At 46.0% G+C, this 22,500-nt stretch overlaps 3 protein-coding genes across 7 annotated transcripts in view; 1 reads left to right on the forward strand and 2 right to left on the reverse strand.

Moving 5' to 3' along the window:
* The window catches only part of vps52 (VPS52 subunit of GARP complex), a 19,086-nt gene extending 11,414 nt beyond the window's left edge, over positions 1–7,672 (reverse strand). The window contains exons 1-8 of one of the 3 annotated variants that reach the window (XM_061254225.1): positions 7,534–7,672; positions 7,298–7,418; positions 5,290–5,377; positions 5,140–5,192; positions 4,586–4,661; positions 3,751–3,818; positions 2,412–2,587; positions 1,575–1,725 (exon numbers count right to left, since the gene is read on the reverse strand). In XM_061254225.1, coding sequence (XP_061110209.1) covers positions 1,575–1,725; positions 2,412–2,587; positions 3,751–3,818; positions 4,586–4,661; positions 5,140–5,192; positions 5,290–5,377; positions 7,298–7,351 — 666 coding nt within the window. In that variant the 5' untranslated portion in view covers positions 7,352–7,418; positions 7,534–7,672. Of the gene's footprint in view, positions 1–1,574; positions 1,726–2,411; positions 2,588–3,750; positions 3,819–4,585; positions 4,662–5,139; positions 5,193–5,289; positions 5,378–6,064; positions 6,395–7,276; positions 7,419–7,533 lie in introns of those variants that run through there. The other 2 variants (XM_061254224.1, XM_061254223.1) reach the window with 2 other exon arrangements.
* On the forward strand, positions 6,208–11,549 carry rps18 (ribosomal protein S18). Its single transcript, XM_061254226.1, has 7 exons — positions 6,208–6,233; positions 6,340–6,490; positions 6,983–7,081; positions 7,911–7,997; positions 9,351–9,452; positions 10,119–10,210; positions 11,426–11,549. Exons 1-7 carry the CDS (start codon positions 6,223–6,225, stop codon positions 11,499–11,501), a joined length of 618 nt encoding a protein of 205 aa, XP_061110210.1. The 5' UTR covers positions 6,208–6,222; the 3' UTR covers positions 11,502–11,549.
* A 1,074-nt stretch (positions 11,550–12,623) lies between these two features.
* Positions 12,624–20,517, reverse strand: LOC133137266 (E3 ubiquitin-protein ligase RING2-A-like). 3 transcript variants are annotated; one of them, XM_061255436.1, is made up of 7 exons: positions 20,311–20,517; positions 17,442–17,536; positions 17,180–17,340; positions 16,246–16,461; positions 14,807–15,139; positions 14,329–14,569; positions 12,624–14,007 (listed from the first exon to the last, which is right to left on the reverse strand). In XM_061255436.1, exons 2-7 carry the CDS (start codon positions 17,517–17,519, stop codon positions 13,900–13,902), a joined length of 1,137 nt encoding a protein of 378 aa, XP_061111420.1. In that variant the 5' UTR covers positions 17,520–17,536; positions 20,311–20,517; the 3' UTR covers positions 12,624–13,899. The 3 variants fall into 3 exon arrangements, with proteins under 3 accessions (XP_061111420.1, XP_061111421.1, XP_061111419.1); XM_061255437.1 differs by having other exon boundaries at positions 14,347–14,569; positions 17,442–17,541; XM_061255435.1 differs by having other exon boundaries at positions 17,442–17,541.
* Between the last annotated feature and the right edge of the window lie 1,983 nt (positions 20,518–22,500).

Below are 22,500 nucleotides of genomic sequence, written 5' to 3' on the forward strand. Positions count from 1 at the left end.
TCAATTAAACTCATGGATGGTATTGTGTCTCAGGGCTCTTTCGGTCACTGAAATCAATCTCAGACACCTGTGACAATTAGTTTGCCAGGTGAGCCCAATTAAAGGAAAAACGACTTAAGAAGGACGTTCCACATTATTAAGCAGACCACCATTTTCAAGTAATATGGGAAAAAAAAAAAAAAAACCTAAGCGTGATCATCGTACTGTTAAGAGATTTGTGGCTGATTCAGAGCACACACGGGTTCGTGCAGATAAAGGCAGAATGAGGAAGGTTTCTGCCAGACGAAAACATCGGATTAAGAGAGCAGCTGCTAAAATGCTATTACAAAGCAGCAAACAGGTATTTGAAGCTGCTGGTGCCTCTGGAGTCCCGCGAACATCAAGGTGTAGGATCCTCCAGAGGCTTGCAGTTATGCATAAACCTTCTATTCGGCCACCCCTAACCAATGCTCACAAGCAGAAACGGCTGCAGTGGGCCCAGAAATACATGAAGACTAATTTTCAGGTCTTGTTCACTGATCAGTGCCGTCCAACCCTGGATGGTCCAGATGGATAGAGTAGTGGATGGTTGGTGGACGGCCACCATGTCCCAACAAGGCTGTGACGTCAGGAAGGAGGTGGCGGAGTCATGTTTTGGGCCGGAATCATGGGGAGAGAGCCGGTCGGCCCCTTTAGGGTCCCTGAAGGTGTGAAAATGACCTCTGAAAAGTATGTGGAGTTTCTGACTGACCACTTTTTTTCCATGGTACAAAAAGAAGAACCATGCTTTCCGTAACAAAATCATCTTCATGCATGACAATGCACCATCTTATGCTGCAAGGAATACCTCTGCATCATTGGCTGCTATGGGCATAAAAGGAGAGAAACTCATGGTGTGGCCCCCATCCTCCCCTGACCTCAACCCTATTGAGAACCTTTGGAGCATCCTCAAGCAAAATATCTATGAGGGTGGGAGGCAATTCACATCCAAACAGCAGCTCTGGGAGGCTATTCTGACATCCTGCAAAGAAATTCAAGCAGAAACTCTCCAAAAACTCACAAGTTCAATGGATGCAAGAATTGTGAAGCTGCTATCAAATACGGGGTCCTATGTTAAAATGTAACTTGACCTGTTAAGATGTTTTTGATTGAAATAGCTTTTGATTTCAGTAAATATGACCTCCGAATGCTGCAAATTCAACAAATGACCATTTTCAGTTCTTTACAACCTATAAAATGTTTTAAAACTCTGTTGTGTGTAATAATTTGGAACAGTGCATTTTAAGTTTTTTATTTTTGAAAAAAATACTGTTATCATTGGGAGGTTCGTTCAATAACATTCGAATTATACCCTAACAGTTGATGACTTGAAAATTATGCTGACTGTCATTTGCATCGACTATTTAGGAAAATCAGAGAAAAATATCATTTGCATAATAATTTGGAACGCAGTGTACACATTAACAACGAAAAGCAACATCTCTCTCTTTCTCACTCACTCACTCACTCTCACGCTCGCTCACTCACTCCCTCCCTCCCTCCCTCTCTCTCTCTCGTTAACCTCTGACCCCCTCCCCCTCCCCCTCTCTCCGGACCTTGATTTTCAGCCGGTCCACGGTATCCTGGATGTCGGAGCAGGCTAGCGTCTCTCTAAAGCTCAGCTCCTTGGCAAAGTTGATCTTGTTGTTGAGTTCGTGCAGCTGCTCCAGGAACTCCTGCTCCGTCACCGGGCTCTCCAGGATCACCCTGCACACAGGCGACCGCAGCACCGACCGTGACCACAACAGCTATGACTGTTTAAACACGCAAGCTCTGACCACAATCAGGCGAAATATGACTGTTTAAAAACGCAAGCTATGACTATAAAACCACACAAGCAATGACTCCAATGGCCCCCCCACAGACACACCCACACACTCACACAGACACACACACACGCACACTCTCTCTCTCCCTCCCTCTCACACACACACACTCACACACACACACACACACGCACACTCTCTCTCTCCCTCCCTCTCACACACACACACTCTCTCTCACACAGACACACACACACTCACAGTCCGTCTCACTCACACTCACACACGCTCTCTCACACAGACACACACACACACTCTCTCTCTCTCTCACACAGACTCACACAGACATACATGTATTCTAGCTACCAACTGTGGTATGCTAGTTTGAAAGTTGATTGTACTCTTCAAGGGTTCTGAATTTTTGTATGTTTACACTAGGACTCAGAACTGTACTGTCCTCTCAGGTCTACTTTTGCACTTGTTCTTGTGTTTGATTTGCACTTCGTTGTACGTCGCTCTGGATAAGAGCGTCTGCTAAATGCCACGTCATGTAATGTAATGTAATACACAGACACACACACACACACACACACACACACACACACAGACACACAGACACACACTCCTTACGAGATCATGGCTCCGGGCACCACCAGCTCGTCCACCAGCTGGCTGAGGTGGCTGCGCACAGCCTGCCGGTTCTTCAGACGCACGTTCATGCTGACGGACTGCTGCTGCAGGGTGTGGATCTCGCTGCTGATGGAGGACAGGTCGCTCTGGAACCCGCTGAGCATGCCCTCCATGCGCTGGAGAGCCGGGGGGGGGGGGGGCAGCATCACTGTACAGCATCCGCGTGGACTTCCTGCTCTGCCTGCCACCTCAATGCCTCAACCGTCACCCTCTCAGCCTCTAGGCCAGCGGAGGATGGGCACCCCCCCTATAGCCAGGTTCCTCCAGAGATTTCTTCCCTTTGGGGAGTTTTTTTTTTCTCACCACTGTGTGAGGCCTGTTCTCCCCCACTATGGAGTTGTTATGGTGCGTTCCATTTGTACTGGGAAGTCGGAATTTCCGAGTTCCCAGTCGGACATTTCAACTGGAACGCCCCGAGGTGGGATTTCCGACTGGGAAAGTCGGAAGGGCCGAGTAACCCCGAGTTAGAAATCCAAGATGGCTGCTCCGTGCGTCAACGGTAAATAAAATCTCTCGTAATGTATTATTTAGCACGTCTGTTTTGTTTTTGTGTAATTAAATAAGTGGTATACGTAGTACTGTCCAACGTCTATCTGTGGACATGTTACTACGGTGTTTGTATGTATAGAATACCGTGTAATGTGGTGTTTTCAACTGGTATTGCTAACAATGGCTACAACGATAGCAACAATAGCACTGGAGGCGTCCATCTTGGTTATCCGAGTTGTTTACTGGAATGCGGTCAACTCGGGTGTGACGTCATTCCCAGCTCCGACTTCCGACTTCCGAAGTAAATGGAACGCGCCATTAACCCTCGTGTGCTATTTTGGGGCTCGGTATTTCCCATTTTTTTCTTCCATTCTGTTACCCTGTAAAGCGACTTTGGGACAGTCTTCTGTGAAAAGTGCTGAACAAATAAAAATACTAGAAAATGGAACGACAGCGTCACTGCCTGGGAGGCTGACACAGCAGTAGCAGTCGTCATTGCAATCATTTGGAGCCGACTGTACTCACGCTCCAGTAAACTCAAATTGTTGTTTTGGAGCGTGCACAAATGTGCTGCAGACAGTGAGAGAGGCTGACCTGGGTTCAAATAGTATTTGTTGTGGGTTCAAACACTTTTCTGTGCTCTTTTGACCTTGCCAGGAGGAGCAAGGAGGAGCAGGTGGGCTGGGTTTACACTTTTTGGGATTGTTTCATTTGTTCCTATAGGCTAAACAAGCTTAGTCAAATGTAGAAAAGTATTTGAATCCAGGTCAGGGGAGAGGAGGGCCCTCACCTCCAGTATGGAATCGCAGGCAGTGATCTGGTTATGCAGGGAGGCGATGTTCTGGCTCTCCTTAATATCTGGCGCGGGAAGAGTCAGGGAAACCGCTACGGAGATGGGGGCCAACGCTAGCACACACTGAGACGTGACCAGAACGGAAGCCACTACAATGATGTCAGCAATGCTCGTGTTGACCGTCTGATGTCAGGTGTCACTTCACAGCACCGAGTCGCCGAGCAGTTCTGAATGACGTTATCCAAAGTGGCCGAAAAGAGCAATAACTTATTTAGGAGTTAAAGGTACAATAGGTAATTTCGGACTTCTAACGGTCAAGAGAGGAATAGCACCAACACCTTCAAACCACAACAATGTTTACCCCTCCCCCTTCTCTGTAAACGCACTGACGTTGAAACGCCATTGGCTGTGGCAATTAGAACCTATTTCCAACCAATGAGCTTGTAGTGTCGGGCCGTCAACTGTATATTTTGAAACCCTAATTTAAGGACTCTAAACACAGGCAGAGGGTGAGTCAACATGTCAGTGGGACTTTTTCCGATGACAGGAAGGGATTTAGAATGGTCTCGTAACAATGTTTTCACACAAAAATCTTACCTATTGTACCTCTAACGGTCGTAACCATTCCTCAGTTTCCAGCAAACAGTGTATGTTACACAGTCGTTCTGATGCTTTTGGTAGCGTCTTGCCAGCCACCACGTGATTAACGGTCGCTACGAGGTACAGTTAGCTAACCACCGAGCCTGTAACTCGGAACGCCCGTGTTGACACTACGAGCTGCCGCATTCATAAGAAAACGCAGGGAAAGGCTCCGTGTGCAGTGAGAGGATACAGTCTTTGATGGAGGCTTGCTCAATGCGCTGCAGCTCCGTCTCCACTTGCTTGGAGTACTGTCTGAGATCCACACCCTGAGAGAGACAGAAAACATGGCCGCTGACAGCAGTACACACCGCCGTTTCTTATGTTTTTCATAAACAGGACTCAACTAAAGTATCAGGTGGGGTGTAGGAATTAGGCCTGATATTGTACTCCGTGAAATCTGCCCATGTGGGGGGAAAAAGCTGAAATATACTTCAAAAATGCCATTTCACAATTGAGTATTCCTGAAGTATAATTTAAGTTTACATAATGACTCTTATAGTTTGCTCAAGTATGCTATTTTTCACACGGGTGATTCTGAAGCAAAAATATGTTTTATGTGGTCCCCTCTTAAGAGGAAACCATACAATTAATAGTACATGCAATTAACTCTTAGCGTCAGAATGTATGTCGTATGTTGCTTTGTTCCACACCCCCTGCCAATCCGCAGGTCTGTACCCTGAACCTTTCAGTTGTCGGTGCTGTCAATCAGTCCTTTAGTTCTGTTAAACTGACAGCCAGTCTCACCGTTTTCAAAGCCTCTTTCACCAGATCGTCCTCAAGGTTTGCCTGGATGTGAACTGGAAGCACAAAGCACAGACTGAAGGCCCACACAGCAACTCGGCGAATAGCACAGAGACCAAATTAAAGGGAAACGGCACGGTCGCGGTAACTTACTGTCGACTTCGTCTAAGATAAACTCGTCAGTGGTTATGTCCAGGTCTCCCAACTTCAGAGCAGGAACCTGTTCTGAGTCGTGCTTTATCTGGAAAAGATCATCCGGACACAACAAGTGCAAGTGTTGGGGTATGAGAATAGCTGTTTTTAGGGGCGGCCTGTAGCGTACTGTTCCAAGGTAGATGACTGGGACCCGCAGGGTCAGTGGCTTGATCCCAGGTGTAGCTGCACTAAGATTCACTCAGCCCACAAGATTCATTCACAAGGACCCTTAACCCTGCATTGCTCCAGGGGAGGATTGTCTCCTGCCTCGTCTAATCAACTGTACGTCGCTCTGGATAAGAGCGTCTGCCAAAATGCCATTAATGTAATGTAATGTAATGTAGATGACTATTACCTATTTTAAATGAAACAGCGTGTACCAGGGAACAGTCACAACCATCATCATTCCTGACTGGGGCATAACTTCTTAGCCTAAGCTAAACATCCAGCTAACTATTTATCTTTCTGACCATTGAACAAATGCGCTATGAAATACATGTAAATTACGAAAGGACAACACTGTCCGTGCAGTTGGAGAAGTTGGATAGCTAGCCTGCCATCATAGCAAAACAGCAAAAAAGCATTTGCGTTAGCTAGGCTAGCTAATAGCTTTTTAGTTTCGTTAACTGCTATGGTCGAGGGATAATGTTGTGAGACCAAAACATAAGCATCTCCAAATGCTACTGCTCCTTAAGTTCACACCACTCATAGCTACATGCATGTCATTAATTACCTCGTCTTGTAAATATGCCATGGCAGTTGTCGTCGAATTGACAGCTGTATTTACATCCGAACCTACACTTTCAGTGACTACGGTCTCCGCCATAGCTGCCAATGCCATAAAACTACAATTCCGTCGTCTTCACCAACCCCTCCCCTAATCGGAGTAACATGAAGAAAAAGTATGTTGATAAAATACAAAAAATAAATGTAATATCGACGCAAACATTATGTGATATATCTGGTTATTTTCCCACGCTTGTTTCTATCTCTTTTAATTTCGGTTAGACTTGTAACTCTACAACGACAGAGCAATTTTCCAGACGGACACATTTCTGCTAACGGAATCGCTTCCGCTTGCAGATCAGCGGGGGGAAACTATATACTCTCGCGAGAACTGCGTAAATTCCTCTTCGCATCGGAACCTGCTTCCAAGATGGTGAGTGAGACGATCAGAGCCGTCTGTGCAAACTTTAAAATCCAGTTTCATCGTCGTTACGTTGAGCTCAGATATTCTTCTGAGCCTAATATAATATGTCTAAACTCGTATTCCAATGTTACAGACCATTATTATTCGAATCGGTGTATATTATATCCCCAAACAACCGTGAAAGCTAACCTGGTAATGCTAACGATCATATGTTGCATTGAACCACGTTCAAACTGATTTCCAGAACATACCTGTACCCAAAATTATTTGTTGCTGTGACCAACTGAACAGTGGTGAATTCAAACTGACTGGTGTAAAAATTGTATTGACCAAGCCAAGCTATTGATTCATCGTTAGTGCTTTTAAACAACTGGCCGTCTGATTTGCAATCCAACAGGCTACCGACCGTGTCGGCCTCTACGCCAGTTCTTTTAAGTTACTGGTTGTTATATTTCGCTCCCTGGAACAGACAATTAACATGCTCTTCTCCTTTTACCGTAGTCTCTCGTAATTCCCGAGAAGTTTCAGCACATCCTGCGTGTTCTCAACACGAACATCGACGGGAGGCGGAAGATCGCCTTCGCTATCACCGCCATCAAGGTGAGAACTTTACATTACATTATTGGCATTTGGCAGACGCTCTTATCCAGAGCGACGTACAGTTGAGTAGACTAAGCAGGAGACAATCCTCCCCTGGAGCAGTGCAGGGTTAAGGACCTTGCTCAAGGGTCCAACGGCTGTGCGGATCTTATTGTGGCTACCTTAACCACTACGCTACAGGCTGCCCTAACTTACGGGGAGTAACGTTAGCATTACGGAAGGGATGTCCCAGCAATCGTCCATCCTCGTGCCGATCGTCATTGTTGCCATTTCTGCATCTTCTGTTGCTCTGCATTTAGTCAGCAATCCGTCATAAACGTCATGAGGAATTGTAGGGCTGCAAGAGGGTAGAAGTGGTCATTTCCCCACATGTCCATGGAAGGAATACTTGTATACATTACAGGCATTTGGCAGATGCTCTTATCCAGAGCGACATACAATTAAGTGCATACCCATAACCAGGGACAAGTGCACTGAAAGACCCTAGAGCAGGGGTGCACAACTCCGATCCTCGAGGGCCAGTCTGCGTACTGGTTTTTGTTCCAACCAATTGCCTTGTTTTTAATTTGCTGACAGCTCCATCAAGTACCCTGGTTCAAGCCTGTATATCAGCACAGTGAAATCATTAGGATACACTTAGTCTGCAGCTGTAGCCAGTACTCATACACATGTCTGAAGACATGATTGAGTCAATTAAATGATTAAGACCAGAAGTTGGGACGAAATCCTGAAAAGGATCGGCCCTTGTGCACCCCTGCCCTCGAGGGTAGTAAATGTGAGACGGTGGATTGGAGCCGGTGTGAAAGTGCGTCTCGTTTCTGATTTGCAGGGTGTCGGCAGACGTTACGCCCATGTCGTCTTGAGGAAGGCCGACATCGACCTCAACAAGAGAGCTGGGGAACTGACTGATGATGAGGTAAGGTCAGCCGGTGCTTGAGTCCCGTGCCCAGGGGGGGAGGGGGGGGAGAGGGCGAGGGCAGCCTCATTTAAAAACGTTTGTTTCTTCTAAGTCTGTGGTCCAGAGACAGTGCAAGACCGGTGCAGCCAATTTACAACAACCCTATTGAACAGAGGTGCCCAATCTTATCCTAAAAGGGCTGGCGTGGGTGCAGGTTTTTGTTTTAACCCAGCAGTAACACACCTGATTATACTAATGAACTAATCATGGTCTTTAATCAAGACCTTGATGAGTAGAATCAGCTGTCTTAGTACTGTGCTAAAACAACAACCTGCACACACACCGGCCCTTTCTGGATAAGATTGGACACCCCTGCTATTGAACCAACAAACGACAACAAATGAAGAAAAGAAAAAAAAAAAGAAAAAAAGCATGTCAGTGTTTTAGAGCTCAATTGCTTTCAATTGCCAGTAGTGATCGTGAGGTCAGCATTAGAATGTCCAGTTAAGAACATTCTTATCATGCATTTGTGACCTCACACCTCGATGGGAGTGAGAGCCAGCTGAAGTGGTCGCACACCAATCCGATTGGTCAGATCAGTCTGCAGTAAATTATTTTCCCCTGCTAGAGCCTGATTCTTTTCTGCTGTTCATTTAATCTTTATGAACCCTTTAAGGTGAAGTGTCACGTGATTAGAATGTTCTTGACATCAGCATTAGAATTTTCAATCAGCTCAGAACACTGACTTATAATTTAGAAACCTTTTGGTTATTGTTCATTGGTTTAATGTTAAATAGGGTCGTCATCAAGCTGGCAGTTGTGCACGTCTTGCACTTGATGTTCCTCTTGAGGCCACTTTTTCCCCTATAGAGAATAAATCTGCATTGATCCCAAATCTTTGCGCTGTAGTTGCTTTGGATAAGCGCATCTGCTAAATTCCAGTCAAATGGAATGAAACTTGGTCAGAGCTGGCTGAGGACCAGTGAGCAGAAACTCCAGACATGCAGCCCACGAAGCAACTATTGCTGTCTTTAACTGGGGGATGTGTGTTACGAATGTTTGCAGCTCATTGTTATTTTGGACCACTGTTGAACTTGCATGCACTGTTGCACTAAGTATCTTCTTGTGGGATGACTTTTTAAAGTGCTGATTGGTGGGCGGTTTGTGTGTCTAGCGCGGTGGCGCTAGCAGTTTTCACTGGGCTGGAGTGAGCGGTGGTGACTGTTCAAAAATTCCAGTAGGATGGGGAGCCCAGAGCAATATTCTTTCAGGGGGCCCAGAATTCCTAGCTATGCTCCTGGTCCTGATTGGTGGGTGTAACAGTTTCTGCAGTCGTGATTGGTGGGGGTGACTCCTGTTTCTCTGCCCCAGGTGGAGAGGGTGGTGACCATCATGCAGAACCCTCGGCAGTACAAAATCCCCGACTGGTTCCTGAACAGGCAGAAGGACGTCAAGGATGGAAAGTACAGCCAGGTGGGTTAGCGTCACCTGCACAGGTGTCTAGACCTGAGTTTCCTGCCTGTGAGTGGGTCCCTGTGCAGCACCCCTGCACAGGTGTCTGTAGACCTGAGTTACCTGCCTGTGAGTGGGTCCCTCTGCAGCACACCTGCACAGGTGACCAATTGTGGAGGAGTTTAAAATCTCTTGTGTTAATGGTGGTGCTCCAAAAAATCCACGGTCACTAGCATAGCTGACTTTTTTATTTGTGCAAATTACTGTTTACAGTACACTGTTTGCAATACGTTCTCTCAATGTTACTGGAATGTTTTCTGTGCTCATATTGCCGCTACGTTGCAGCGGCATGTGAGAACGTTTCGTCCCGGCTGTGTGCGGACTAGAACGGTCAAGCACTGGCACGAGTCTGGATTTGTGCATCGTGAACCCTCATCTCTGTGGAAATTTACATTTAGTATACCTTGTGTAAATATAACGGTAGTCCACCCGATGGCAAAATCCCTCCTGATGAACTCTTGTCAGTAGCTCTGGCTCGTGTCATAAATACCCCTTTCCGGTTGAGGCGTGTGGTGCAGTCCACCGGGTATCCAGTGTCTGCCCTCCCCCTGTAACGCCGATACAGTAGGGGAGGAAGACGGGTCGTCCTGCTCTCTGGCTGAGGTACATTTTGATTGTCTGTTCTAGGTTCTCGCCAACGGTCTGGACAACAAGCTGAGAGAGGATCTGGAGCGGCTGAAGAAGATCCGGGCTCACCGTGGTCTCAGGCACTTCTGGGGGTGAGGAAATGACCTTCTGACAGAACCTGTTCCTGTTAAACCTGTAGACTACAACACTGGTTAAACCTGTAGACTAGCCTGTAGACTAGCCTGTAGACTAGCCTGTAGACTAGCCTGTAGACTAGCCTGTAGACTAGCCTGTAGACTAGCCTGTAGACTAGCCTGTAGACTAGCGTTTCCCAACTCCAGTCCTCGGGACCCACTTGCCAGAAGGTTTTTGTTGTAACCAGTAGCTCACACACCTGATTTAACTAATCAAGGGCATTTTTGTGGTTTGATTGGTTCAATCATTAAATCAGGTGTGTGAGTTACTGGTTACAACAAAAACCTTCTGGCATGTGGGTCCCGAGGACTGGAGTTGGGAAACACTGCTGTAGACTAGCCTGTAGACCAGGGGTGGGCAATTCCGGTCCTGGAGGGCCGGTGTGTATGCAGGTTTTTGTTTCCACCAATTACCCTGGCTAAATTAACTAATTGGCTGCATGCTCCAACACTGGTTCACTCAGAGTAGATCACAGTAAAACCGGGGGACACAAGAGCAGTCTTTGGCTGTCATTCATCAAGAAATGTACTGTAGCTAAAATGTCACATGGCATAAAAGGCAAATTATGTAACTAAGGCCAGAAGTTGGTATGAAATCCAGAAATGGATACGGCCCTCTTTGCCCACCTCTGCTGTAGACTAACCTGTAGACCACCCGTTGCAGTTTGTCAGCTAGTTAACGGCGAATTCTCGCTCGCAACACCACCTTAACAGCCGCACCTAACCGGTTGTAAACTGGTAGCCCTGCAGTTCATCGGTGTGTGTGTGGGGGCTCCTGAACAGGGGGTTAGGGGTCTTCTTGCAACAAACGGCTAACGAGTGGCTAATCCAGTTTCACGTCTGACTTTAAAATGTCCCGTGTCACCAAAGATGAAAATGATTTTAAAATGCTTTCCCATGTCAATGTTCCGTGCTGCGTTGAAGTGAATCATGCTGATGCATAAAGGAGCGTGTTTGTGATGTGTTGTACATTGTGGTGTTAACCCTCCGCACTCTGATGTACTGCCAATTGTGATTAAATTCTTGCGGGAGGGGGCATTCGTGAACTTCCTTCTCAATTGTTCAGTATTTCTGTAGTTTAGGCAGCCGTGTGTATGAACTCTTTTCTTCCCCGCACTCACATTCCGGTTCTCTCTCTCCCTCCCTCTCTCTCTCCCTCTCTCTCTCTCCTAGTCTTCGTGTGCGTGGCCAGCACACCAAGACCACCGGTCGTCGTGGTCGCACCGTCGGTGTGTCCAAGAAGAAGTAGATGCTCCCCCTTCGGCCCCAACTGTCAATAAAACTCATTTTCCCAGAATCCTGCGCGGCTCTGACTTCCTGTGTTTTGCGTGCTTCATGTTCTGGAATGTAAACGCCCAATGGAGAAATCGATGTGTTCATGTCTGTGTCGCACTTCGGTCGGGGTGAATTTGATTGGGTCCCTGAACGACTGTGTGTAGGCATCCTTGAATAAGGACACAACAGCGATGATTGTTTTTTTTGTTAGTTTTTTTTAAGCACAGGGCGTGGTTTTTAGTTTTAAAGGTACAATAGGTCATTTCGGACGGTCGAGAGGAATAGTGGCAACAAACCCCTTCAAACCACAACACCATTTATCTCTCCCCCTTCTCTGTAAACGCGCTGACGTTGAAACACCTTTTGCTGTGGCAATTGTATCCAATTTTCAAGCTTGAATTGTACAATGTTCTGCGTTCGCTGAAAACGCCGATGTTTTGGTACAGGGTCACGGCCTGTCAACGGTATATTTTGAGACCCGAATTTAACGATTAAACGCAGGCAGGCAACACGTCAGTTAGCCTTTTTCAGTGTTAGGAGGGGATTTACAATGGTCTCGTAAGAACACAAAACATCGTACCTATTGTACCGTTAACTCATTTAGTCCATGAATGAAGGCGGCCCGTAGCCTAGTGGTTAAGGTAAATGACTGGGACCCACAAGGTTGGTGGTTTGATCACCGTTTGCGGTGTAGCCACAATAAGGTCCGCACAGCTGTTGGGCCCTTGAGCAAGGCCCTTAACCCTGCATTTGGAGGATTATCTCCTGAATGTCGCACTGGATAAGAGTCTGCCAAATGGCATTAATGTAATGGCATGAATTGGAGAAATTCCCATAATACCCTGCTCATTTTTTCTTGAATTTCAATTAATTCCTGAACTTACTCGCTCGAGAAGGGTGTCCAGTAAAACCCCAAATGTTCTGTTCTGTGTTCTCTGAAAACACCACAAATTACCACCCGTTATAACAGTGGTACGCAGAAGAGCACCTCGACACAAGGTGTCGAACATTGAAGTAGTTGGGCTTACAGCAGCAGAAGACCAAAATACCTAATAAAGCAATCACTTTGTGTATTCAACACCCACCAATTTTAAAATGGTTTTAAAAAACCAAGGTTATTTTAATAAATGGGGTGTAATGTGTGTATGCCAGTTTACGGCAGAAAGATAACACAAAGTAAAATGGCAAGTCAACGAACAAAGGTATCTCAAAAGCAGTCTGTAATCACTTAACGTTCACAAATTACAAAAGTGCAAAACTCCTTCAGCAGGATTGAAACTCAGACGAGGTACAGAATGACTTTTTTTTTTCTGCGCTATTCTTTTTTTCTTTTTTGTACATTGGATTCCACCCACCCTGCTTCTATCGCTGTATAACAGAACTTTCACTTCCATGGTTGGTTCCAGTAAATATGCTTTAGATCATACAGAGAAAGTATTTCAAAAAATGGACCTCAACTGAAGGCTTATCATGGTTTTACATCAAATATAAGCAGCCTAATTCACAGCAATTCTTCAGTCCTCGGTCTAGTTCAGAATAAGGCCCTGTACGCAGGCTGGCTTATTGCAGGCCTGTTGTATAAATAAAAAAACCAAAACCTGTCTTATTTCCTTACCATATGGAAAAATATGTCCTCGCATAATAAGTCCCTTATTCCTGCGATATTGCGTTGTCAACTTCACTCATAATCACATGATCAGAGAATATACAAAATGGCTGTACAAGACTGGGGCATTGTGGGAAATGGAAACAGTGAGGGATATACACAGTGCTGATTGGCTGGTTGGGTGTGGGGGTTCTACCTCGTGTTCCAGAAGGTGAAGGCAGGGGGCGGTTCAGAGGAGGAGCTTTGGAAAATGAAATGTTTTTTGTTGTCTTTTCTTCGTCCTTCCAACCGAAAGGCCGGGATTTGAAGTGAGGGGGGAGGAGCTCACAGGCTTCACCCCACGGTCAGCCAAGGGGCAACGCAGAGTCCGCTTCCCGCCGTGATCTCTGTCTACATACTCTATCCCCTCTCTTTCAAACCGCCTCATTCACACCATCCCTATACCCCTCCCTCCTCTTCTCTTAAGACACATACCTTCTCACTTGTTTCTAACGCACACACACTTTTCTACCAGTCACACACTTCCTCTCTTGGCAGCAGCAGACTGTCCCATTGTGAGAGAGAGGAGCTCTCGTCTTTGTGCTGTGAGAGACAAAGCGATGAGGAGGGAGGTGTGGAGCTCTATCCCTCTCTCCCTCCTTCCCTCTCTCTCTCTCCCTCCTTCCTTCCCTCTCTCCCTCCCTCTCTCAGGCACTCTCCCTCCCTCTCTCCCTCTCTCTCTCAAGCACTCTCTCCCTCCCTCTCTCTCTCTTCCTCCCTCTTTCTCTCACTGCTGTAGCGGTTCCTTGGTGGGGGCGTAGTACAACTCCAGAGGTTTGCTGAGCTTCCAGTACTTCTCATTGACCAGCTCCAGGGTCAGAGAGCCATTCAGAGTCTGGAGAAGGACAGAAAACCATGTTAGAGAGCCAACCAGAATCTGTGACAGAGAGAACAGGGTTAGAGAGCCAATCAGAATCTGAGATAGACAGAGGCCAGGGTTAGAGAGCCAATCAGAATCTGAGATGGACAGAGACCAGGGTTAGAGAGCCTATAGGACTCAACCCAGCAATGTCCGCGCAAGCAGAAGTTTCTGCCGAAGAAACTGGATGGAGAGATAGTACTTTAATTCCGGAAATCACCCTGGATACAATCATCTACTGAAGGACAAAACTGAAATACAATCATCAGTAATCGCCAGGGAAACAGCGTTGGGTACCGTGGAAACGCCACTCACGGAGAACTGGCCGCCGGTCGTCGTGATGTAGATGGTGTACTGCTTCTCGCTGATGTTCTGCAGGCTCACTCCCCCGCCCCCTGCGCCTCCTCCCTCTCCTCCTCTCTCCTCCGCCACGTCTCCTCCTGTCTGCCCGTCAGCCTGCCGCTCCTCCAGCGCGATGCGCAGGGCCAGGTACTTAGAGAGGTGGTCCACTGTGGCATTGGCCGTCGTTTTCACGTACCTGAGAGGGAGGGAGGGAGAGAGAGAGGGAGAGAGCGTGGGTTGGGGGGATGTTAATGTGTGAGATCATGGAGTATACATGGTTATAGGAGTATATGAGGGGTATATGATCAGCCCATGTTGATTTCAGAAGCGCATCATCAGGTGAGGAAATAACAAGCTGCAAAGAAATTGATAACTGGGGGGGGAAACGGTCAAAACGTACATGTACATGTAACCCCTCCTCACCCCTCCTCACCTGGTCTGGCTGTAGTCCTGTGTGTTGACCAGCAGGGGGTGCGGGCGGAACACCAGCTCGATCTCCGAGCCGGGCCCCTCCTGGTGCAGCGGGGGCAGGGAGGGCGTGGGGCTGCCCCGGTCGCCCTCGGGGCAGGAGTCGTCCGACACCTTGGCCTGCTTGCTCCGGCTGGGGCCCGCCCCGGCCTCCGCGTCCGCCTCCGCGAGGGGCCCCGCGTGCAGGAGCGGCGGGGCCGAGTTCTGGGACAGGTGGGAGCGCGCGTCGCAGTTGTCCTCGCCCCCGCTGAAGGTGGTGTTGTCGCTCTCCTGCTGCGGTTTCCGCACCCTCTGCGGCCTACGCGCCAACGCGAAATCATGTTTATTTCGCTGACGCTTCCATCCAAAGCAATAGGGCCGCGTGCCACGAGGAAAGGCAAGGCGACGTGCGATAACGTTGTCGAATAATAGGACGACGATATCACTCGCATGAGATGCTAATGCTAAGACGGTCCGCACTATGTAACAGTAATGCTAACACTAACGGTGATGCTAATGCTAAGATGGTCCGCACTATGTAACAGTAATGCAAACACTAACGGTGATGCTAATGCTAAGACGGTCCGCACTATGTCACAGTAATGCTAACACTAACGGTGATGCTAATGCTAAGACGGTCCGCACTATGTAACAGTAATGCTAACACTAACGGTGATGCTAATGCTAAGATGGTCCGCACTATGTAACAGTAATGCTAACACTAACGGTGATGCTAATGCTAAGACGGTCCGCACTATGTAACAGTAATGCTAACACTAGCGGTGATGCTAATGCTAAGATGGTCCACACTATGTAACAGTAATGCTAACACTAACGGTGATGCTAATGCTAAGACGGTCCGCACTATATAACAGTAATGCTAACACTAATGGTGATGCTAATGCTAAGACGGTCCGCACTATGTAACAGTAATGCTAACACTAATGGTGATGCTAATGCTAAGATGGTCCGCACTATATAACAGTAATGCTAACACTAACGGTGATGCTAATGCTAAGATGGTCCATACTATGTAACAGTAATGCTAACACTAACGGTGATGCTAATGCTAAGACGGTCCGCACTATGTCACAGTAATGCTAACACTAACGGCGATGCTAATGCTAAGACGGTCCGCACTATGTAAGAGTAATGCTAACACTAACGGTGATGCTAATGCTAAGATTGTCCATACTATGTCACAGTAGTGCTAACACTAACGGTGATGCTAATGCTAAGATGGTCCACACTATGTAACAGTAATGCTAACACTAACGGTGATGCTAATGCTAAGATGGTCCACACTATGTAACAGTAATGCTAACACTAACGGTGATGCTAATGCTAAGATGGTCCGCACTATGTCACAGTAATGCTAACACTAACGGTGATGGTGATGCTAATGCTAAGACGGTCCGCACTGACCTGACCAGCGCCTGTATCTTGAGGCCCTCCTCGATGCTGGAGCTCAGAGCCTGCTTGTTGTGAAGCCGGCTCAGCCGCTCCAGGACCCGGTCCTGGTGGGCCTCGTACTCGTCCCTACTCGGGTATATCTTTGAGATGAGCGCGTCGAAATTTGGGTCCGGGCGCAGGGAGCGCTTCGAGACCAGCTTTTTCCGACAGGTGGGGCACTCCTTGTTTCTACGGGAGACGGGAGAAGGGGAGAGTAAATGGTAAATGGTTGGCATTTATTTAGCGCCTTTATCCAAAGTGCTGTACAGTTGATGCTTCTCATTCACCCATTCACACACACACACACACACACACACACACACACACACACATATATACACACACACACACACACACACACACACACACACATACACACACACATACACACACACACACACACACACACACACACACACACACACACACACACACACACACACCGGTGGCGATCAGTTGCCATGCAAGGCACCAACCAGCTCGTCAGGAGCAATTGGGGGTTAGGCATGTTGTCAAGGAACACTTCGACACACCCAGGGCGGGATCGAACCAGCAACCCTCCGACTGCTCTTACCTCCTGAGCCAAAGTCGAGGGGTGAGAGATCGTGAACTCAGGGCCGCAGAGTCTGCTGGTTTTCTGAGTCTCTTAAAGACTGCCAGAATGATGATTATTATTATTATTATTTATTTATTTATTTATTTTTAACATTACATGTCACATGTTTGGCTGATACTTTTATCCAAAGCGACTTTTAGACTAAGCATGAGACAATCCTCACACACTCACACTCACACACACACACACACACACACACACACTCACACACACACACACACACACACACACACACACACACACACACACACACACACACAGTGAAAGGGAGCGAGAGAAAGCATGTGGTACCCGGATCGGAGGGCTGTGACGATGCACTCGGAGCAGAACCTGTGCAGGCACTCTTTGGTCGTCATGGTGTTCTTCAGCATGTCCAGGCAGATCGGACACATCAGTTCACTGTGGAGGCTGCGTGGGGACACGGCGATCTCTGTGCCGTCCATTATCGCCTCCTGCGGGCAGGGAGGGGAATAGCACAACAGTCAGGGGAGACTCTCCCGCCCAAGGGACAGTTCTCACAGGAGACTGGCGGTGCGTCAGCTGGGGTCTGTACCTGAGGGGTTCTGTGCAGCTCATAAAGGCTCAGCTCCCAGGTCTTGCTGGGGTTCTGGACATTGACCGGGGCCGCCATTCTGTGCTCTGATACGCCTGGACTGAACAGGGAGAACAAACAATGAACTGACTGGACAGGCAGAGCACACTACTCCATTTTGGCTCAAATCGGACCACCAATATAAATGGTAAATGGTTGGCATTTATATAGCGCCTTTATCCAAAGCGCTGTACAATTGATGCTTCTCATTCACCCATTCATACACACACTCACACACCAACGGCGATTGGCAGCCATGCAAGGCGCCGACCAGCTCGTCAGGAGCATTTAGGGGTTAGGTGTCTTGCTCAGGGACACTTCGATACAGCCCGGGCGGGGGATCAAACCGGCACCCCTCCAACTGCCAGACAACTGCTCTTACTGCCTGAGCCATGTCCCCCAATATGTCTGAAGAATGCCAACCAAAGAAGAGCAACAGATAATTTACCTTTTAGTTTTAGAAATTTAGTTGAAATTCCAGGTATTTGATTAACTGGATCTGAGGATTGGGGAAAAATAAAGTAGGCTAAGTGGATGAGATTAACTCTCTCAATGTATTGGTCCTCTGTGCATACTTGTCTCCTTAAAAGGAACAATAGGTAAGATTTTTGTGTTAAAACATTGTTACAAGACCATTGTAAATCTCTTCCTATTGTTGAAAAAGGCTCACTGACATGTTGACTCACCCTCTGCCTGTGTTTATAGTCCTTAAATTCAGGTTTCAAAATATAAAGTTGATGGCCTGACACTGTACTGAAACATTGTACAACTGTACAATAATTCAAGCTCATTGGTTGAAAATTGGTTCTAACTGCCACTGCCATGGCACCATGGCCAGGGTGTTTCATGGTGTCAGCGCGTTAACAGAGAGGGGGGTGGTGACTCGGTGGCGCAGCCTGCAGAGCACTGACCGCATGCTCATTGCGAGCCGCGACGTCAACGGTTCGAATCCGACCGTCTGACAATTTGTTGCATGTCTTTCCCTCTCTCTCGCCCCCATTCTTCCTGTCTCTATATACTGTCCAATAAAGCTGAAAAAGGCCTAGAAAATATCTTTAAAAAAAAAAAACAGAGACGGGGGAGGGATAAGCAGTGTTGTGGTTTGAAGGTGTTTGTTGCTGCTATTCTTCTCTTGACCGTTAGAAGTCCGAAATGACCTATTGTACCTTAACTTAATCATATGGTTGTGATAACATATGCCTGGCTCGACACAGATAGCTTGAGCTGACACTACCATCCATCACAGCAGCCTCACAGATAAATGTCATTTATCCTGATCATAGATAGCTAGATCATTGCATACATATAGCACTTTTCTAGGCACTCAAAGCACTTTACTAGCCTCAACCATCACCAATATGTAGCACCCAGCTGGGTGATGCACGGCTGCCATTTTGCACCAGAATGGTCACCGCACACTAGCTGAGGTGGAGAGGGAGAGAACAATGCCTTTGCCAACAGAATCGGGTTGGGAATTTAGCCAGGACACCGGGGAACACCCTACTGTGTGCGAAGAGTGTCACAGGAACTTTAATGACTATATTACATTACATTATTGGCAGACGCTCTTATCCAGAGCGACGTACAGTTGATTAGACTAAGCAAGAGACGATCCTCCCCTGGAGCAATGCAGGGTTGGGGGCCTTGCTCAGGGGCCCAACGGCTGTGCGGATCTTATTGCGGATCTTATTGTGGCTACACCGGGATTAGAACCACCGACTTTGCGTGTCCCAGTCATTTACCTTAACCACTGAACAGTAGGTCAGGACTTTGGCGTAAAATCTCACCTGAAAGATGGAATCTCCACCATGCTGGGGCATTGTGGGTAATTTGACCATTGTGGTAAATTCCAACAGCAACTCTCCATCCAAGTACTAACCAAGCTTATTTTATTGGCTGATCTTTCTTAGTTTTCAGCACGAAGTGCACCCATTCAGTTGACGTTGAAAAGGCTGTGCAAAATTAACACCAGGATCATTTTGTATGTATAATTACGTTGTTATAAAATACAGTTTAAAAATGCATAAATGCCTTATGTAACCTTAGCTATTTTAATTTCGGCATCTAATATCACCTTCAGGATAAAATACGATTTGCTTCAAGTTTAGGAAACACATGCAATTAATTCCAAATAAGTTTAATATATGCGTAATAATCCTCATTAGAAAGATGGATCGAAATGACGTGACGCTAAGCTTTAATGTTGCGTCGAATAAATAAATATGACTAGTTCATGAAAACCCTGTCAATACATTACATCTCCTCGCTTCTTTCCACTGGAATTAGTTTGTTGGCTAGCTCTGGAAATTAATGTGCTCCTTCATGACCGCAGCCTATTATCGAGCAACAGGTCTCAACCGTATTGACATCTTACAACGGGGAAATTACTTAGCTACGACAATGTATTGCTGTTGCTGTATTCAAATACCCTGCGACCACTCAAGACAATAAACTGCTGGCAATTTTATAAATGCAAAATGTCACAATCTGTTTACAGGTAAGTAGGCTACAGGCAAATTGCATGCCGATATTATAAAACAATTATTATTATTATTATTATTATTATTATTATTATTATTTATTATGCCCCTGCACCAACACATACTTCCAGCGCGGATTTATTCCTGTACAAGTATGAGGTTAGCACATTTCTAATTAGCAGGCTTGGTAACATTCTATGATAGCTAAATACTGCGTTATGTGTAGAGAACTGGCAAAGTTACTGCCTTTTGTATTGAGAAGCCAGCTAGAGCTGATGCGACCAGTCTTTGCTACCTACCTGCTTTTCACGAACCTTGCTAGCTGGCTATCAACATTTAACCTTACTCACCGTGAATCAGGATTCGATGTGTAGCTACCAGCGTCTTCCCGTTTTCTTCGACAAGACGCCACGGCGCCGTATGACTCTTTGGTGCAGCGTTATTGTCGTTTAATTATCAAAAAACTTCTTGTTCAGGTTAATAACAACAAAGTGTCACTGTCGCTTAGTGGCAGCCATCTTTCTGCCGGATGTACACCCTGAACGACTCCAACTTCCTTTGCATCAGCATCATAGGCTGATAGCGACGTGCTGTGGTTTCTCGAAGCACAGCGCCTGGATTTGTCTTCGAGGTAGTAGGCTAAATGCATCAATTAGAAGTTCAAGTAATTAAATATGCCCCATTAAGTTTGCGTTATTTCCCCCTCTTGCCTGGATGCTTAACAATCGACTGATGTTCGGATTAAGTTTTCTGTTCCAGAAGAGTAGCTATTCCGGGAGCCTAGTTTTGCACATTCATCATAACTAAAATCAATGTGACTAATTAAAAGAGAAGATTGTTGAAATATATTCGTCACCCAGGATCAGCAGTTGCAATAAAATAACCTGTCTACATTATTTCTTCTGAAAGGTAATAATCCGTTTATTGCAGTAGGCTACGTATGCCTACCACAATCATACCTTCCCATGCCTTTTAGTAACGTAAACATAAAACTTGAAAAAACTGAACAAAATATTAACACACAAAAGTATTTATTATAAAACATCACATGCTATCAAAGAATATCCTGATCCGATTAATCGTTTATTACAACGCATACATTTCAGGATGCACAATGAGCAATGAGAAAATCAACAGTTTTGAGCGCTGGTGAACTCAGAAAAAAACCGGCAAAGCTCTACAGCCGATGACCAAAGAATTGGCCTACCTAATGTAGTAAAACCTCCAATCAGAAATGCTCTTCAGGAGGCGGGCATGGATGTGTGGATACCTAAAAGAACCTGCAGAGTTCTGGACAAGGGTCTTGCTTGTGTCTCTGTCATCTGTCACAAGACCTTTCTGCTGACAGTTGTCATTGATCCTGTACATCCAAATCTGCGGTGCTCTGAAGAAATATTCATGACTTTTCCTAACAGAATTACTTTTTATTATGTGTCAAAATGATTAAAACTTTGTACAAACACATATTATTTATTCATTTATTCACTGGGAGTATTAACTGGTTTGAGTTTGAGAAGAGCAACCAAGGTTATGGTGTCTCTGATGTAAAGGAAAAATACTTTTTCAAACTTTTTAAAAATAGAAATATTTTACATCTTAAAATATTTTGTAATATTGTAATATTTTGTAATATTGTTCCATGTGTCATGAAGTGTTGCAATATTTTTTATTATATATATTCATCAATATATTACAGTCTATTCCCAGAGCTGCTTTTTGCAAAGACATCCAGGAAGCATGTACAGTTTCAAAATGCTGTGCAACAATAATTGGTAGTAGAACATGGGACTCAATTTCAACAAAGAGCAATGTATAATGATAAATAATGACCCCAGATGGATTGAATCTTCTGTTCTTTCAGTGAAAAAGAGACACAGATGGAGGGGGAGGTATTAAGAACATTGATATTTTACTCTTTAAAAAATCCTTCATAACCGTATAAATCTCTGGCAAAAATAACAGACAGAAAACAAACATTACAGAACTAGACAATGCACAGGCAGCTCAGTGAACATACTATGGTTTATTGAAATTACAGAACAGCATATGACTTGATAGTTGTTTTTTTTTTTGGGGGGGGGGGGGGGTAGGCCACACATCATTGGATCACATACATATTTGCTACTACAATGTGGTCCTCGGCCTAAAGACAGAAACATCAATTGACATAAAACACCACAATAAAACAATCAGATTTCATCAGATTGCTCAGAAGTACGCCCCTGGAAAATAAACGAACGGTGCTGTACGTTTGGTGAAAAGCATTGGTGAAAATACACAGGAGTGGCTATTCCACGTATGGAGACGGCGGGCCTGTATTCTGGTGACATTCTGCCTCCTGCCAGGAGAATGAAAAAGCCCAGCCGATCGGAGCATCTCGTGTGCTCTTTGCAAAAGGAAGAAAGGGAACGAGAATGAAGAGCCCAGCTGGAAACTCCACACACACACACACTCACACACACACACACACACACACTCACACACACACACACACACACTCACTCAAGCACACACACACTAACACACACACACACTCACAC

The sequence above is a fragment of the Conger conger genome, chromosome 9 (genome assembly GCF_963514075.1).
Source record: "Conger conger chromosome 9, fConCon1.1, whole genome shotgun sequence".
NCBI lineage: Eukaryota > Metazoa > Chordata > Actinopteri > Anguilliformes > Congridae > Conger > Conger conger.

What these genes read in the sequence shown, in the direction of transcription:
- rps18 (XM_061254226.1), top strand. An exon ending in AGGATGGAAAGTACAGCCAG is followed by an intron (nt 9,453 to 10,118) that starts GTGGGTTAGCGT and finishes TGTCTGTTCTAG; the next exon opens with GTTCTCGCCAACGGTCTGGA. An exon ending in GGTCTCAGGCACTTCTGGGG is followed by an intron (nt 10,211 to 11,425) that starts GTGAGGAAATGA and finishes TCTCTCTCCTAG; the next exon opens with TCTTCGTGTGCGTGGCCAGC.
- LOC133137266 (XM_061255436.1), bottom strand. Translation starts at nt 17,519, where the DNA reads ATGGCGGCCCCGGTCAATGTCCAGAACCCCAGCAAGACCTGGGAGCTG. An exon ending in GTCACAGCCCTCCGATCCGG is followed by an intron (nt 16,462 to 17,179) that starts GTACCACATGCT and finishes CGTCTCCCGTAG; the next exon opens with AAACAAGGAGTGCCCCACCT. An exon ending in AAGATACAGGCGCTGGTCAG is followed by an intron (nt 15,140 to 16,245) that starts GTCAGTGCGGAC and finishes GTTGGCGCGTAG; the next exon opens with GCCGCAGAGGGTGCGGAAAC.